Source organism: Phocoena phocoena, chromosome 4 (genome assembly GCF_963924675.1).
Source record: "Phocoena phocoena chromosome 4, mPhoPho1.1, whole genome shotgun sequence".
Lineage (NCBI taxonomy): Eukaryota > Metazoa > Chordata > Mammalia > Artiodactyla > Phocoenidae > Phocoena > Phocoena phocoena.
The window spans coordinates 31,307,073-31,326,302 of NC_089222.1; the positions used below are offsets into that span (position 1 = coordinate 31,307,073).

Here is a 19,230-nt window from a genome sequence, read left to right on the forward strand (position 1 = left end):
CAAATGCCACTTGTGTACACTTACTTAAATCAGCCGCCACCATGTTCTGTGCAGGGCTGATCCCCCAGCAAGCACACAGAGCAGATATGTGTTTACAGTAAGATACTCTGAGGACGGCTGCTAGAACATCACTTCCTCTGATCAAAAACAGGGATGGTAATTGATGTCAAAGTTTTGAGAGCCTCAGTTAAAAATAACATGAAAGAATAAGCAAACAGAATAGTCAGGAAAGTAACAATAAATGCAAATTTAGTAGTTATAAAAAGCAAAACTGCTTAATTCATGGATGTCTACAGGCCCGATTATAAGTTGGGAGAAATCAAATTCCATTGCAGCAAATGTTATAGCACAATGTTGCCTAAAGATGTGCCGTCAGCAAAAGCTTATTCACCTCAAGCAAGAATCTCTATAAAGTTTGAACCATTTGCCAATATGGTTGAAACAAATCTGACAGTCCTTTGAGTTTGGCTTAATAATGTATGGCTACAGCAGACATGACTGAAGTACAGTATTTAAAGAGAGGTTGTAATCTGTCCATCAGGGATGAATGGTGCTCACTGAGACACCTGTTCGGCCTGCACAGTATTGGCTTCATACTGTTTAATTAAAAGATTTTTTAATATAACTGACAATATTTCAAAATGAGTTCGCATAAAACAAGGTTCAAACAATATGTATCATATGCTACCACTTGCATTAAAAAGAGGAAAAAGAATATCTACTAGAACTTGCTTCTATATATGCTTGAAATATATTTTGAAAGAGAAAAATATAAACAGATCTGAGTCCTGGTCTTCTATCCCAAGGATATTAACAAGTCCTCTTGCTTTGAGCAGAGAGAACAAGACATGGCAGGGGTATGTGACCATTCTTATTTCTTAGCCTACAGACCCAGACACCAAAGAGGGGTTTTGATAATTTACATCCACACTGCGCCTACAGAGGTTTTAGTTTAGAAACAACTCCTCCTTCTGTTGTGAGTCTGGTATCAAAGAACCTGAATGCTGAGTAGTAGCTGCTATCACATATAGTGGGCGGTACCGAGGTCTGTCTGGTAGTCCCTGAGCGTGTTGCAGTCATACATCTCCAGTCCCTCTGGGGTCCGAAGACAGAAGACACTCACAGGGAATCCACATCTCAGAGCTATCAGTGTTCTCAGATCAGACACTTTTTTACCAAGAAGGGAAATGCTTTCCATTATGGGCATTGTCTCTTGGGTCACAGCATTGAACACGCAGAGAGTGGGCTTTTCTTCTTCCTAAGGGAAGAGAAAAGAAGGGAACTCAGAAATAAGCACTCTCTGGGGGTTGGGACAAGGGACAAACATCTTGGAAGGTGGCTCTGAGTGCCTCTAGCTCCCACAACATGGGTGCTAAGGATGAAAGCAAAGGCCAGTTAAGTTCTCTGACTTCTGGTCTGAGTCTCACGCTTCTGTCCTGAGGAAATTTATGAGTCCTCCTTCTTTGAGAAAAGTGAGGGAGACGTGGCAGGGCTTTGAGTCCCTTCTTACTTCTTAGTCTACAGACCCAGATACACAAGAGGAGTGGTGAGAATTTATATCCACACTGTGCTTACGGAGGTGTTAGTTTAGAAACAACTCCTCCATCATGCTGCACTTTAATTTGGCAATACTGTGGATTCTAAACCTCAGTCAACTGAAAAAATTGTTTCTATGACGTTACCTCTGGGGAGTGGAACTGAGCTCAGGGTGGGAGGAGAGTTTTGCTTATCATTTTATGGTCTTCCTTGTCTGTATGGTTTGACTTTTTTCTTTTTTTTTAATAACCACGTGTATTTACTTTTACTATTTAAAAAGGGAAGTACTAGATGTAAGTGAAAAAAGTTTCCTTTGTTCCTTTTGTTTTGGAATCTAAATAAGAAAGCAGGTGGAACTGAGATGTCTGAAAGAGTTAAGAAGGAAAGCTGGGGAAAGTGTTTTTTCTCCTGTTAACAGTTAAAGCAATCAAACTAAAACTAAAAACACAGCAAAAGGGGAGAATGGGAAGGGAGGGAAGGTTATTAAAATTTTCACTTTTCTAACAACAACAACAAAAAAGAAACTGGCTTTACTTCCTCTTTAGTGAACTCAGGACGATCATGTTTTTCTTTAGTGAGCTGCTGGTGTGGCAGATGTGAGCGCCGGGAGCTGCCACCGAGGGCTCCGGTAAGAGTAACGTGGGACCTTGAGCAAAACTGAGAAACAGAGCCCTGGCCTCCAGGTTCCTCCAGGGGACTCCAGCCAGTCACTGCTCCCTTGTCCCGCCCGTTACCCTCCCCTTTTCTCCCATCAAATTCGTCTAGGGTTTCTGCAGGGACCCCTCCCTGCTTCAAGTTTATAATACATTAAATTCATCCCCCACCCACCAGATAACACATTGCCAGAATGTGATCAACATGCGGATCTCTTTGAAAGAGCTTTTAAGGTACGTAGTGTTATTGATGAAAGTTTAGGCTGCAGTGCTCTGACCTGGGGTCCATTTCAGTGACTCAGGTCACTGGGAGAGGTTCTGATGTCTTCTGCTGAGCATAAAGCCATTAGCCAGCTGAGCTGCTGGCTGAATTTAAAGTGCTTAGGACAGTTTTCCTCAACAGCTTCTCATAAATCCGCTCAATAAAAATTGAAAGGACATAAGGATTCACCCTTTCCCTTTCACCATGCTCATATTTTCCTATGGCTCCATTAAGGCAGGTATCTTCCTGACCTAATCCATGGGGTATATATGGGCAGGAAGAAATTCCCATGAAAGGTGAATAAAAAGATAGTGAGGAAGAGAGAAAAATTATATTTTATGTAATAGTTGCTCCTTATTTCTGTTATGATTACTCTGATTTCCCTAAAGTTAGCCCTTGGTATAGGTTCTAATTTATATTTAGAATTAATGCAAGCAAAGCAGCAAAGGCTCAAGTCACCCTTAACAGTTAACTAACTACTATTTGATGTTAGAAAAATAAGTTGAAAAGATGCTCCTCAGAATATGAATAAACGTTTGCCTCCTTCATTCTAATCCGTGTTATTGTGGAAGCTATTGCTTGAGTTTTGTTCATTGTTGTCACCCAGTGCCTAGAATAGTACCTGGTACAGAGCAGACTGTCCATAAATATGTATCGAATAAATAATTCATAACATATCTGGAACATAGTTCTCATTGTACTATTTTAACTCTATATATTCACCATTTTATAAACCTTGTTTTTGTGGGAAACCCATTTTAAGTTCTAGTGTGGCACACCAGTTGGTGACACTTCTTCCTGTTGCTTATACAGAGAATGAGCAGATAGCTGTTGATTACCAGCAATTTGCTAACTCACTGTATCTATTTAAAAAAAGGCATCTATCTATGTGATACCACTCCCCAAATGTTCTGAATGGGGGAACACTGGTAGTTATACCCAAGAGAGTCAGATGCTATTAAATAAGCAATCCCATAAACAAGTCATTGTTGGACAAATGTAAAATTAGATTTTCTGCTTTACAAACAAACCAAGACACCATGGTAGGAGATACATACAAAGTTTCTGACTTTTCAATAAAAAAAAAATACATAGATCTATTGCATGGTAATAATTCCACTTTTGTTTTCAAAAAATAAATGCAGGGGGCTTCCAATACATAGATCTATTGCATGGTAATAATTCCACTTTTGTTTTCAAAAAATAAATGCAGGGGGCTTCCCTGCTGGTCCAGTGGCTAAGACACCCCACTCACAAATCAGAGAGCCTGGATTTGATCCCTGGTCAGGGAACCAAATCCCACATGTCGCAACTAAAAAGATCCTGGATGCCACAATGAAGATCCCGCGGGCTGCAACTAAGACCTGACACAGCCAAATAAAATAATTAAAACAAACAAAACAAAAAATAAATGCAAACTCACTGTAAATACATACATGTGCATTAAATAGGAAAAATTAAGGAGACATAAAAGAGAAGGTAATGCAAGTTTTGAACACCACAATATCTTTCACAAATGCTTTTTTAAAATTTTTATTATTTTATTATACAGTAGGTCCTTATTAGTCATCAATTTTATGCACAGCAGTGTATACCTGTCAATTCCAAATGCCCAATTCATCACACCACCACCACCACCATCCCTGCCACTTTCCCCCCTTGGTGTCCATACGTTTGTTCTCTGCATCTGTGTCTCAATTTCTGCCCTGTAAACCGGTTCATCTGTACCATTTTTCTAGGTTCCACATATATGCGTTAATATACAATATTTGTTTTTCTCTTTCTGACTTACTTCACTCTGTATGACAGTCTCTAGATCCATCCATGTCTCTACAAATGACCCAATTTCGTTCCTTTTTATGGCTGAGTAATATTCCGTTGTATATATGTACCTCATCTTCTTTAACCATTTGTCTGTCGATGGGCATTTCGGTTGCTTCCATGACCTGGCTATTGTAAACAGTGCTGCAATGAACATTGGGGTGCATGTGTCTCTTTGAATTACGGTTTTCTCTGTGTACATGCCCAGTAGTGGGATTGCTGGATCATATGGTAATTCTATTTTTAGTTTTCTAAGGAACCTCCATACTGTTCTCCATAGTGCCTGTATCAATTTACATTCCCACCAACAGTGCAAGAGGGTTCCGTTTTCTCCACACCCTCTCCAGCATTTGTTGTTGTAGATTTTCTGATGATGCCCATTCTAAATGGTGTGAGGTGATACCTCATTGTAGATTTGATATGCATTTCTCTAATAATTAGTGATGTTGAGCAGCTTTTCATGTGCTTCTTGGCCATCTGTATATCTTCTTTGGAGAAATGCCTATTTAGCTTTTCTGCCCATTTTTGGATTGTATTGTTTGTTTTTTTAATATTGAGCTGCATGAGCTGTTTATATATTTTGGAGATTAATCCTTTGTCCGTTGGCAAATATTTTCTCCCATTCTGAGGGCTGTCTTTTTGTGTTGTTTATGGTTTCCTTTGCTGTGCAAAAGCTTTGAAGTTTCATTAGGTCCCATTTATTTATTTTTGTTTTCATTTCCATTTCTCTAGGAGGTGGGTCAAAAAATATCTTGCTGGGTTTCCCTGGTGGCACAGTGGTTGAAGTTCCACCTGCCGACGCAGGGGACATGGGTTCGTGCCCCGGTCTGGGAAGATCCCAGATGCCGCTGAGCAGCTGGGCCCGTGAGCCATGGCTGCTGAGCCTGTGCTCCGCAATGGGAGAGGCCACAACAGTGAGAGGCCCGCGTACCACAAAAAAGAAATTAAAAAAAAAAAGATCTTGCTGTGATTAATGTCAAAGAGTGTTCTTCCTATATTTTCCTCTAAGAGTGTTATAGTGTCCAGTCTTACATTTAGGTCTCTAATCCATTTTGAGTTTATTTTTGTGTATGGTGTTAGGGAGTGTTCTAATTTCATTCATTTACATGTAGCTGTCCAGTTTTCCCAGCACCACTTATTGAAGAGACTGTCTTTTCTCCATTGTATATCCTTGCCTCCTTTGTCATAGATTAGTTGACCCTAGGTGCGTGGGTTTATCTCTGGGCTTTCTATCTTGTTCCCTTGATCTATGTTTCTGTTTTTGTGTCAGTACCATATTGTCTTGATTACTGTAGCTTTGTAGTATAGTCTGAAGTCAGGGAGTCTGATTCCTCCAGCTCCGTTTTTTTCCCTCAAGACTGCTTTGGCTATTCGAGGTCTTTTGTATCTCCATACAAATTTTAAGATTTTTTGTTCTACATCTGTAAAAAATGCCATTGGTAATTTGATAGGGATTGCATTGAATCTGTACATTGCTTTGGGTAGTATAGTCATTTTCACAATATTGATTCTTCCAACCAAGAACATGGTATATCTCTCCATCTGTTGGTACCATCTTTAATTTCTTTCATCAGTGTCTTATAGTTTTCTGCATACAGGTCCTTTGACGTCCTAGGTAGGTTTATTCCTAAGTATTTCATTCTTTTTTTGCAATGGTAAATGGGAGTGTTTCCATAATTTCTCTTTCAGATTTTTCATCATTAGTGTATAAGAATGCAAGAGTTTTCTGTGCATTAATTTTGTATCCTGCAACTTTACCAAATTCATTGATTAGCTCTGGTAGTTTTCTGGTGGCATCTTTAGGATTCTCTATGTATAGTATGATGTCATCTGCAAACAGTGGCAATTTTACTACTTCTTTTCCAATTTGGATTCCTTTTATTTCTTTTTCTTCTCTAATTGCTGTGGCTAGGACTTCCAAAACTATGTTGAATAATACGGGTGAGAGTGGACATCCTTGTCTTGTTCCTGATCTTAGAGGAAATGCTTTCAGGTTTTCACCATTGAGAATGAGGTTTGCTGTGGGTTTGTCATATATGGCCTTTATTATATTGAGGTAGGCTCACTCTATGCCCACTTTCTGGAGAGTTTTTATCATAAATGGGTGTTGAATTTGGTCAGAAGCTTTTTCTGCATGTATTGAGATGATCATATGGTGTTTATTCTTCAATTTTTTAATATGCTGCATCACATTGATTGATTTGTGTATATTGAAGAATCCTTGCATCCCTGGGATAAATCCCACTTGTTCATGGTGTATGATCCTTTTAATGTGTTGTTGGATTCTGTTTGCTAGTATTTTGTTCAGATTTTTGCATCTATATTCATGAGTGATACTGGTCTGTAATTTTCTTTTTTTGTAGTAGCTTTGTCTGGTATTGGTATCAGGATGATGGTGGCCTCATAGAATGAGTTTGGGAGTGTTCCTTCCTCTGCAATTTTTTGGAAGAGTTTGAGAAGGATGGGTGTTAGCTCTTCTCTAAATGTTTGATAGAATTCACCTGTGAAACCATCTGGTCCTGGACTTTTGTTTGTTGGAAGATTTTTAATCACAGTTTCAATTACATTACTTGTGACTGGTCTGTTCATATTTTCTCTTTCTTCCTGGTTCATTCTTGGAAGGTTATACCTTTCTAAGAATTTGTCTATTTCTTCCAAGTTGTCCATTGTATTGGCATAGAGTTGCTTGTAGTAGTCTTGTAGGATGCTTTGTATTTCTGCAGTGTCTGTTGTAACTTCTTTTTTATTTCTAATTTTATTGATTTGAGTCCTCTCCCTCTTTTTCTTGATGAGTCTGGCCAATGGTTTATCAATTTTGTTTATCTTCTCAAAGAACCAGCTTTTAGTTTTATTGATCTTTGCTATTGTTTTCTTTGTTTCTATTTCATTTATTTCTGCTCTGGTCTTTATGATTTCTTTCCTACTGCTAACTTCGGGTTTTGTTTGTTCTTCTTTCTCTAGTTCCTTTAGGTGTAAGGTTAGATTGTTTATTTGAGATTTTTCTTGTTTCTTGAGGTAGGCTTGCATAGCTATAAACTTCCCTCTTAGAACTGCTTTTGCTGCATCCCATAGATTTTGGATCATCGTGTTTTCACTGTCATTTGTCTCTAGGTATTTTTTGATTTCCTCTTTGATTTCTTCAGTGATCTCTTGGTTATTTAGTAATGTATTCTTTAGCCTCCATGTGCTTGTGTTTTTTACGTTTTTCTCCCTGTAATTCATTTCTAATCTCATAACGTTGTGGTCCGAAAAGATGCTTGATATGATTTCAATTTTCTTAAATTTACTGAGGCTTGATTTGTGACCCAAGATGTGATCTATCCTGGAGAATGTTCCGTGTGCACTTGAGAAGAAAGTGTAATCTGCTGTTTTTGGATGGAATGTCCTATAAATATCAATTAAATCTATCTGGTCTATTGTGTCATTTAAAGCTTGTGTTTCCATATTAATTTTCATCTTGAATGATCTGTCCATTGTTGTGAGTGAGGTGTTAAGGTCCCCCACTATTATTGTGTTACTGTCGATTTCCTCTTTTAGAGCTATTAGCAGTTGTCTTATGTATTGAGATTCTCCTATGTTAGGTGCATATATATTGTTATATCTTCTTCTTGGATTGATCCCTTGATCATTATGTAGTGTCCTTCCTTGTCTCTTGTAACATTCTTTATTTTCAAGTCTATTTTATCTGATATTAGTATTGCTACTCCAGCTTTCTTTTGATTTCTATTTGCATTGAATATCTTTTTCCATTCCCTCACTTTAAGTCTGTATGTGTCCCTATCTCTGAAGTGGGTCTCTTGTAGACAGCATATAGATGGGTCTTGTTTTTGTATCCATTCAGCAAGCCTGTGTCTTTAGGTTGGAACATTTAATGCATTCACGTTTAAGGTAATTATCGATATGTATGTTCCTGTGACCATTTTCTTAATTGTTTTGGGTTTGTTTTTTAAGTCCTTTTTTTCTCTTGTGTTTCCCACTTAGAGAAGTTCCTTTAGTATTTGTTGTAGAGCTGATTTGGTGGTGCTGAATTCTCTTAGCTTTTGCTTGTCTGTAAAGCTTTCGATTTCTCCCTCGAACCTGAATGAGATCCTTGCTGGGTAGAGTAATCTTGTTTGTAGGTTCTTCCCTTTCATCACTTTAAGTATATCTTGCCACTCCCTTCTGGCTTGTAGAGTTTCTGCTGAGAAATCAGCTGTTAAACTTATGGTTTTCCCTTGTATGTTATTTTTTGTTTTTCCCTTGCTGCTTTCAATAATTTTTCTTTGTCTTTAATTTTTGCCAGTTTGATTACTATGTGTCTCGGCATGTTTCTCCTTGGGTTTATCCTGTACGGGACTTGCTGAGCTTCCTGGACTTGGGTGGCTATTTCCTTTCCCATGTTAGTGAAGTTTTTGACTATAATCTCTTCAAATATTTTATCTGGTCCTTTCTCTCTCCCTTCTCCTTCTGGGACCCCTAAAATGTGAATGTTGTTGCGTTTAATGTTGTCCCAGAGGTCTCTTAAGCTGTCTTCTTTTCTCTTCATTCTGTTTTCTTTATTCTGTTCCACAGCAGTGAATTCCACCAGTCTGTCTTCCAGGTCACTTATCTGTTCTTCTGCCTCAGTTATTCTGCTATTGATTCTTTCTAGTGTAGTTTTCATTTCAGTTATTGTATTGTTCATCTCTGTTTGTTTGTTCTTTAATTCTTCTAGGTCTTTGTTAAACATTTCTTGCACCTTCTCGATCTTTGCCTCCATTCCTTTTCCGAGGTCCTGGATCATCTTCACTATCATTCTTCTGAATTCTTTTTCTGGAAGGTTGCCTATCTCCACTTCATTGTTTTTTTTCTGTGGTTTTATCTTGTTCCTTAACCTGGTACATAGCCCTCTGCCTTTTCATCTTGTCTGTCTTTCTGTGAATGTGGTTTTTGTTCCACAGGCTGCAGGATTGTAGTTCTTCTTGCTTCTGCTGTCTGCCGTCTGGTGGATGAGGCTATCTAAGAGGCTTGTGCAAGCTTCCTGATTGGAGGGACTGGTGGTGGGTAGAGCTAAGTGTTGCTCTGGTGGGCAGAGCTCAGTAAAACTTTAATCCGCTTGACTGCTGATGGGTGGGGCTGGGTTCACTCCCTGTTGGTTGTTTGGCCTGAGGCAACCCAACACTGGAGCCTACCTGGGCTCTTTGATGGGGCTAATGGCGGACTCTGGGAGGGCTCCCGCCAAGGAGTACTTCCCAGAACTTCTGCTGCCAGTGTCCTTTTCCCCACGGTCAGCCACAGCCACTGTCCGCCTCTGCAGGAGACCCTCCAACCCTAGCAGGTAGGTGTGGTTCAGTCTTCCCTGGGGTCACTGCTCCTTCTGCTGGGTCCTGATGTGGACACTACTTTGTGTGTGCCCTTCAAGAGTGGAGTCTCTGTTTCCCCCAGTCCTGTCGAAGTCCCACTAGCCTTCAAAGTCTGATTTTCTAGGAATTCCTCCTCCCGTTGCCAGACCCCCAGATTGGGAAGCCTGATGTGGGGCTCAGAACCTTCAGTCCGGTGGGTGGACTTCTGTGGCATAAGTGTTCTGCAGTCTGTGAGTTACCCATCCAGCAGTTATGAGATTTGATTTTACTGTGATCGCACTCCTCCTACCATCTCATTGTGGCTTCTCCTTTGTCTTTGGATGTGGGGTATCTTTTTTGGTGAGTTCCAGTGTGTTCCTGTCGATGATTGTCCAGCAGCTAGTTGTGATTCTGGAGTTCTCGCAAGAGGGAGTGAGAACACATCCTTCTAGTCCGCCATCTTGGTTCCTCTTTTTTTTTTTTTAATATATTTTGCTATTTTGGAGTTGCTGCACCAAATAAGCAGAAACATGCCCCAACTTTTCCAGAGTAGACCAAAAGGGGAAATAATGTTTGTTTTTGTTAAACTGCAAGTTGAGATGTCTTCATAAACATCTTAGCCTCATGAACTTCTCCTTTTGTATGATTGTCATTCTGGAGAAGTTATACTTGGAGTCTAGGACAGTGAATTGAAACAACTTTCCTCGACAAATTTTTTTTCACCCCCAGCCACGCCTCATGACTTGCAGGATCTTAGCTCCCCACAGGTTCTGACCAGGGATTGAACCCCGGCTCTCAGCAGTAAGAGCATGGAGTCCTAACCCCTGGACTGCCAGGGAATTCTCCACCAAATTCTTTTTTTTTTTTTTTTTTTTTTTTTTTTTTGCGGTACGCGGGCCTCTCCCGTTGCGGCGCACAGGCTCCGGACGCGCAGGCCCAGTGGCCATGGCTCACGGGCCCAGCCGCTCCGTGGAATGTGGGATCTTCCCAGACCGGGGCACGAACCCATGTCCCCTGCATCGGCAGGCAGACTCTCAACCACTGCGCCACCAGGGAAGCCCCACCAAATTCTTTATATACTATTCTTTAAGGCTTTAAGTTTAGGAAAAAATAGCCATTTTATTTAGAAACATGTTTTTATTTGTAAATTATACATTTTAAGGAGCATGTTTATACATGTTTTTGTGTTTAAATTGTGTTTAAAATCTAAGTTCACATATGCGTCTCATAGATTTTGGTGTTTTTTTTTTTATAAATTTATTTATTTATTTATTTGGCCGCGTTGGGTCTTCAGTGCTGTGTGCAGGCTTTCTTTAGTTGCGGCGAGTGGGGGCTACTCTTTACTGTGTGCGTGGGCTTCTCATTGCATTGGCTTCTCCTGTTGCGGAGCACGGGCTGTAGGCACACCGGCTTCAGTTGTTGTGGCATGTGGGCTCAGTAGTTGTGGCTCGTGGGCTCTAGAGCACAAGCTCAGTAGTTGTGGCTCGCGGGCTTAGTTCTGCAGCATGTGGGATCTTCTGGGACCAGGGTTCGAACTCGTGTCCTCATTGGCAGGTGGATTCTTAACCACTGCACCACCGGGGACATCCCTAGATTTTGGTGTTTTAAAAGTGCCTTTTGAACGCTAAAATGTATATGATTTTGAATCAATTTTAGACCTACTAGTATAGTTCAAACTTCTCCAATTTGTCTGATAGACATCTACTCAGTGGTGCCACAAATAACACACTCTTTCACCATAAAACAACTTTCCAAGGATGCCAGAAAGAATTGACTAAGTTTTAACTACAGCCCTTGGTTGGTGGAAGTATTGTGATAGAAGGAGGCAGGGAAGCCATAAAGAGTGTTAGGGAGGGAGTTCCCTGGTGGCCTAGTGGTTAGGATTTTGGTCTTTCACTGCTGTGGCCCGGGTTCAATCCCTGGTGAGATCCCATAAGCCATGCAGTGCGGTGAAAAAAAAAAACAACAGTGTTAGGGAGACTGAGTCTTCCTCACACTTCAGAAGACACAACCTGCCAGATGGTTGCTTCTCAGCCCCCTTTGCTGTGCGACCCAGATGTGTGACCAGGGTGCTGCCCAGTCAAGCCTCCCCATCCACCTCCACGTTGAATTCGGAGCCAGGAAGGCAGAGAAGCAGCAGACACAGGGACTGTTCTCTGGCAGTGGCAGATCTGAAGCACTGCTGGCCTGGCAACAGGGCTGGCAGCTGCGTCCAGTGCCTGCTTTGAGGGCTCTAGGGCGGCTGCAGTGGGGGCCTTCCTGGACTAGTTTTGGGTCATGATTTAGAAATTATTTCTGGCTGCATAATCTCTGAGCCCAATTCTCTAATCTTCCTGTCAAGACTGTGAACTACGCAATAGCCTTTCTTATATGTTTGCTTTCCTCTTTAATTGTCCAGGTTCCTTTCTGCTGCTTGCAGCCTAAGAACCCTGGTGCTGGATAGGGAAAAGCACTAAGACTGGAGCACTTTGCCTCGAAGGTAGAAGGGGCGGAGAGATGTCACAGCAAGGGAGGGAACCCAAACCCTGAAATGCATCTCAATACCTATGACGTTTCTCACAACAATCATATACCTTCTTGTTTATTTTCATACTTTATCCCTCAAGCCTTCATCAACTCATTTACTCAACACATATTTATGGAGAGCCTACTGTGTGCCAGGTATTATTCTATGCACTGGTGACAACAATGAACAAAACTCAAGCAATAGTTTCCACAATTACACAGGTTAGAATGAAGGAGGTAAATGGCGATAGCACCTCTGCATGCCACACAGTGACCCAGGCCTTTGCAATGCCTCATGTGTGGTTTACAGGAACACTGCAACAGCATCAGCAATGAATGGGTAGGGCTGAAACCTGTGCTAATAGAACATGGCGATACATGCCAGAGAAAATATTTCTTGTGGTTTCTGTAGGAGTTCTTTTCCAAAGAAAGAAAAATTAAGGCAATGTTCTTTCCTTACTATTCGTATGTCATCCCCCATTCACTTTTCCAAATGTGTCTACATTACCATTAAAGGGGAAAGTGTAATTAGCAGAGAAACTGGAAAATCTATTGACTATTTAGAATAGAACACCTCCATTTATCTAACGTCTTTCCCGCTTTTCACACAAGCAAAACCTTGTAATCCATACAAAAATATAAGTGCAATTAAGAAACCAAATAGTCTGGATTGATTTCATGACACATGGTATCTACTTACATCTTTTTAAAAAGAAAAAATTGCTTACTTGCCAAGTTTTTGGTTTATATCATGCTATTTCTAACTTGTACCAAAATAAATTGAGACTCTAGCTTTCCTAGATTCTCAGAAAATGGAACTAATTGCATGAAGTAACATAGTTGGATAGGAAAAGTACTACTTAAGTTTGTATGCATCTAATTATGCAATAAAGCAATAATATGACTTGGAAGGTAGTCTTTGGTTACCTAAGATAGATCAAACAGTATAAAGTTGATATGACTTCATTCTTTGAAGCAAGGAACATTTTCATAAAGTATTTTTGTTGTTACAAACCCAGTTTGGGCGTTATCATACATAAACAGTGAATAGTGTGGACTTTTGAAATAGGCCTGTTATATCATCTAATTTAACAGGAACTGAGTTAGGATGGAAACCAGTATTTATGGCTTTGCAGGTAATTCTCTTCCTTCAGATTCAAGATATTGTTTTCCTTCCCAAAACTAGTGATAAGAAATTCACTAAATGTGATTCTGCCAGAGAAGGTGAAGATGAAGATCAGTAAAAATTCCATGGAACTTGAGAGTTTTTAATTAAACCCTTCATGTTGGCCAGCCCTGTGACTCATAATTATATTCTGCCTGGGCTTTCTGGAATAGTCTTTTACCTCTACATTCTCTTCTTGTCATTAGCAGTTTAGAACTCCAGGGAAAGGTTAGAGTTCAGTGCAAAGGCAGCTTGCATCACTGTGACAGATGATGCTTAATTGGCAGAAGTTATGAAATATTTTTGTAAGTAAAACTATGAACACAGGTTACTTTGGGGAGGAAAACTGGGGGCCAGAGGTAGGAGAGAGACTTTTTACTGTGTATCCTGCTGTACCACTGGAATTGAGCACCATGTGACTGTACTACCTGCTCGAAAAAAATAAAACTTTTTTAAAATAATAAAATAAAGTCAGTGCTTAGTTGAGTAAAAGTATTCTATTCATACTCTTAACACACTTTGTCTACATCCCTGAATAGCTATGGCTCAATTAGATTCCTCTAGGTATTTCAAGTATTAGTATTGGGGCTTCCCTGGTGGTGCAGTGGTTGAGAATCTGCCTGCTAATGCAGGGGACATGGGTTCGAGCCCTGGTCTGGGAAGATCCCACATGCCGCGGAGCAACTAGGCCCGTAAGCCACAACTACTGAACCTGCGCATCTGGAGCCTGTGCTCCACAACAAGAGAGGCCGCGATAGTGAGGAGGCCCGTGCACCATGATGAAGAGTGGCCCCCGCTTGCCGCAACTAGAGAAAGCCCTTGCACAGAAACGAAGACCCAACACAGCCAAAAATAAATATAAAAATAAATAAATAAAAAAAGATTACTATTAATTAAAAAAAACCAAATAAACAAAAAAAGCCAAATATTAGTATTGATCTTACACCACTATCTCCAAGTAAGCAAGCAACAAAAAAGTCTTGAACATCATTATTAGTGTTGGAGGATTCCAGGAAATTTTAGAGGGTTTATACTGTACAGTAACAAAAACACAGTATGTATATACATATTTAAAGACATGAGACATTTAAGAAATGACATAGAATTTAGGTCTGCTTAAAAAAGTATTATACTACAATTTTCTGAGTATCAGAGAGAGAAAAGCAGAAGAAATTAGAATTGTTTTTGTTTCCTTTTTTGATAACTAGACATTTTTCAAGAACCTAAAAATAATACCTCTAAAATCAGGAACCAGACAAGGATGCCCACGCTTGCCACTCTTATTCAACATTTTGGGAAGTTCCAGCCAGAGCAATTAAGCAAGAAAAAGAAAGGAAAGGCATTCAAATTGGAAAGGAAGATGTAAAGCTGTCACTATTTATGGATGACATGATTTTATATAGAGAAAACCCTAAAGACCCCACCAAAAAACTATTAGAAATAATAAACAAAGTTGCAGGGTACAAAATCAACCTTCAAAAATCTGTTGCATTTCTAGATGGTAACAATGAGGTAGCAGAAAGAGAAATTAAGAAAACAATCCCATTTACAATCACAACACAAAGAATAAAATACCTAGGAATAAATTTAACAAAGGAGGTGAAAGACCTGTACACTGAAAACTATAAGACATTGTTGAATGAAACTGAAGAAGGCACAAAGAAATGGAAAGATATGCCATGCCTATTGACTGTAAGAAGCAACATTGTTAAAATGTCCATAATAACAAAAACAATCTATAGATTCAGTGCAATACTTATCAAGATCCCAAGGACATTTTTCACAGAAATAGCACAAAAAAATCCTAAAATTTATATGGAACCACAGAAGACCCTGAATAGCCAAAGCAATTTTGAGAAAAAAGAACAAAGCTGAAGGTATCACATGCTCTGATTTCAAACTATATTACAAAGCCATAGTAATAAAAATGGCATGGTATTGGCAGAACAACAGATATATAGATTAATGGAACAGAATTGAGAGCTCCAAAATAAACCCACACATATATGGACAATTAACTTACAACAAAGGATCAAAGAACATACAATGGAGAAAGGATAGTCTCTTCAATAAATGTTGCTGAGAAAACTGGATAGCCGCATTAAAAAAAAAAGAAAGAAAAAGGGAAGACACTAGATCAATATCTCATACCGTACACAAAAATCAACTCAAAATAGATTAAAGACTTAATTGTAAGATCTGAAACCATAAAATGCAATAGAAGAGAACATAGGCAGTATGCGTTTTGACATTGGTCTTAGCAATATCTTTCTAGATATGTCTCCTCAGGCAAGGGAAACAAAAGGAAAACAAATGGTACTACAACAAAATAAAAAGATTCCACAGAGCAAAACAGTAATTCAAAAAGATATATGCACTCCTATGTTCACTGCAGCATCATTTACCATAGCCAAGATATGGAAACAACATAAATGCCCATCAATGAACAAATGGATGAAGAAGATGTGGTGTGTATGTGTATGTATATATACACACACAACATATATATATATATATATACACAATGGAACTACTCAGCCTTAAAAATGATTAAATCTTGCCATTTGCGACAACATGATGAACCTAGAGGAATTTATGCTAAGTGAAGTAAGTTAGACAGAGAAAGACAAATACCATTTGATTTCATTCATACGTGGAATGTAAAAAACAAGTAAACTAACACAAAAAATTGAACAAACCAAACCAAAACATAGATATAGAGAACAGAGTAGTGGTTAGCAGAGGGGAAGGGGTGGTGGGAGGAGGACAAGATGGGTAAAGGGGATCAACTGTATGGAGATGGTTGGAAACTAAATTTCTAGTGGTGAGCATGCTGTAGAGTATAAAGAAGTAGAAATATAATACTGTACACATGAAAGATATGTAATGTAATGTTATAAACCAATGTTACCCCAATAAAAAATAAACTTTAAAAATTTATCTAAAAAAGCATAATAAAAAGATTAAAAAAATAAATACATGAATAAATGCTTATAAGACATTAAAAACATGTATAAAATATGGCCTTTTTATTTACATAAATGGGATCATACAATGTTTTTTTTCTGTGACTTATCTTTACTACTTAATAATAAATATTTTAGAAAATTCCTTTAAAAAATAGACTTCCCACTTAGTCAATCAGTAAAATATATGAAAAGAAAAAGAGTTAGCTTTAGATACCATAAACTTTCTTTAATGCTAACCATGAAAAAATAAGTGCCCCATTTAGCAGAAAATATGTACTTTACTAAGTTCCTTGAGGCTCATGTTTTCATATGGGGTAGAGAACCAGTACTGAATACTATTTCTATCCTAGAGAACAGGTCTTAATACTCTTTAGGCTACCTGTCTCTTTGAGAAATTGTCAAAAGTTAAGGATCCTTCACCCAGAAAGTCTCCAGGTACATAATTTTGCATATTTTGCAGTTTTAGGGTTTTGTTCTTAAAGCCAGCCATGGACCCCAAATTAAGCACCACTGATTAAGGACAGTATAAATGGAAAATACTGTCTCTGTTACACGTACACGTAATTCATGAATGGCTGCATTTTTGGATTTGAATGTAGATCCTGCCATCTCATTCTTATTGTTACTGAGAATTTCTTCCCTTTCCTCATTCCCGTAATCCATTGTAAGGCCATGGAAGTGACCTAATCTTCTTTCTCCCACATCAGTATTCCAGATCAGCCCCTTGGCCTTGATCTTATATTGGTTTATGGGTTGCTCTGCGATGACTGTTTCGGGGCAGGCAACAAGGGGGATAGAGATGGGAAGGGAGAGAAAGAGTAAACAAAGGGAGCTCTATCCAGTCTCCATGCCTTATTTCCCCTTACAGCACAAATTGTACCTAAGTCTAGTTATGCAAGTGGAAGAGAGGGGAAGGCAAGAAGAGGAAAGCTCTTCCTACGTTGTGAACTACTTTGGTTGAATTATTCATAACTTTATCTGAAATGAGGTAGACATCTTGGACAAATTGTTACTCTGATCATCCGTCATACCTTAACAAAGCATTTGAGAGTTGAACAAAAAGATATTCCAACATCAGTAAGACTCCAGCTGTCCTTTAGGGCTGCTCCAGCGTACATCAGCTCCAGATACCTCCTGCCTTGTTCATCTTCAGAGAGAGGAATGTGGAAATAATCCTTAAAAATCAATAGCATATTATGAAAACAGCATATCTCTACATTACTAGACCAGCAATGTAATCTCTTATCTTTTACATTTTCCACTGAGTATTATAAAATTGGGACAGAAGGAGGAAGTGTTAGACAGGGGTTCTTAATCTGAAGTCTTTAGACATCCCCAAAAGTTGATGGTTAGAAATTAGTTGGCAAAAAACTACATTTGGTTTTTATTAACTTCAAATAAAATTGGGATTTTTCTTATGTATATGGACAACAAGCTAAAGTAGCAGTAATTGACTGTTCCTGTGACTTTGTCACCAACAGAAATCACAGATATTTTCATATCCCATCATTGTTGTTGCAGATACAAAATATTATTTATACTGATCTCCTTTGAAATTGTAATAGTTATGAGATACACTGCAAACACTTGTTAATGTGTTAATAAGGAAACCCACAGGTCACAATATCACAATTTGTTTTTTAATTTTTTTAAATTGTATTTCAGTATAACTGGTTTTCTTTTGGGGGGTATGTATTTTATTTTATGCATTTAAAGACATTCTGAGAAGGAGTCCATAGGCTTCACCAGACTGCCAAAGGGATCCATGGTACATAAAGATTAAGAGCTTCTGTGTTAGAAGATCTAGATTTTAGGGATCATAGTAATTTACTATATATCATGTAACTATGATTCAGTAAATGCTCCTTAGTAAATGGGAATAAATCATCTCCAAGTTAAATACCATTTGATGGTCAGTTCCTAAATATTTGTCTTAATTTTCCATTTTATAGTGAGTATTTATAAGAAATTTGTAAGAAAAGTACTGCACCCAAATTATTTTTTATTCTGGCTCTGTGATCCTAGGTTAAATGGTCAATCTATCTGAGCTTCAGTTTTCCCTGGAGGCAAAATGAGGCTGTAGCCCAGAAGTCCTCTCCACCTCCAAAATCCTTTGGTTCTTTATAGTTGCTTGCTCACCACACAGGCCATCTATCTGACAACTGTATGCCCACTTACCTGGCCTAGAGTTAGTGTCTTGTTTTTCTCCTTTTGTGAAGAATTTCAGTAATACTATCTGGCCAATACACAATCTACAAATATCATAAAGATAAGCTAAACACTTTTTCCCCTGAGAATTTTCCTGTCTAACAAACACCTCCAGAGTTAATATCTTCTAACAAACGATTATGTAAGCAAACAATGATATTTTCAAATAGTTTTAGTCCCATTTGCTGAAAATGCACCCAATAGTATCTCTACCCCAGTACAGTTTAAACTTCACTGCATAGTTAAAATTAATGCACATCTTAGTGGCTCAGGGACAAAGTATGTACCTTTATCATCAGCTTGACAGCCTCCACAGTTTCATCTGCTGAAATATCAAATGGTTCAAAAGATCCCTCAAAAGCTATGAAAATCCTCATTTTGTCAAAAAAAGAAAGAAAGAAGCTGTCTTCAAAGATCCTATTGGATAGCTGGGAGAATCCAGTTCACAGTTAAGGACAAAAATGATGGCCAGAGGCAGCTGTCACTGTCTAGCCTCAAAGGCGAGTTGAGAGAACGTGGAGAGAGACGTCCCGCAGTACCACAGTATCCGGTGAAGCTGACAGCAGCTACATTGGAGGAAATGTTTCTCTGCCAGTGGCATTAGTCAACAGCCACCTGTTGCTCTATTATGGAAACCAGAAAACTTGACAATGGTTGAGGCAAGTGTGAACAAGCGTCAAGCATGTAATACAAAACTGCCACACACAAATTATACTTTGTAATGTGACCACCATCCCTTGATACTTGAATCCATATTCATCCAAGTACAGCTGATGGAAGGACCCTTAGAACTAGATATTTGAATTGGGAT

The 19,230-nt window shown here is 38.8% G+C and overlaps 1 protein-coding gene across 1 annotated transcript in view; it reads right to left on the reverse strand.

The window, feature by feature from the left end:
* ANKUB1 (ankyrin repeat and ubiquitin domain containing 1) overlaps positions 1-18,796 on the reverse strand; it is a 41,264-nt gene extending 22,468 nt beyond the window's left edge. Inside the window, exons 1-3 of the mRNA XM_065876999.1 lie at positions 18,707-18,796; positions 17,243-17,386; positions 1,042-1,258 (exon numbers count right to left, since the gene is read on the reverse strand). Coding sequence (XP_065733071.1) covers positions 1,042-1,258; positions 17,243-17,386; positions 18,707-18,796 — 451 coding nt within the window. The remainder of the gene's footprint in view (positions 1-1,041; positions 1,259-17,242; positions 17,387-18,706) is intronic.
* Between the last annotated feature and the right edge of the window lie 434 nt (positions 18,797-19,230).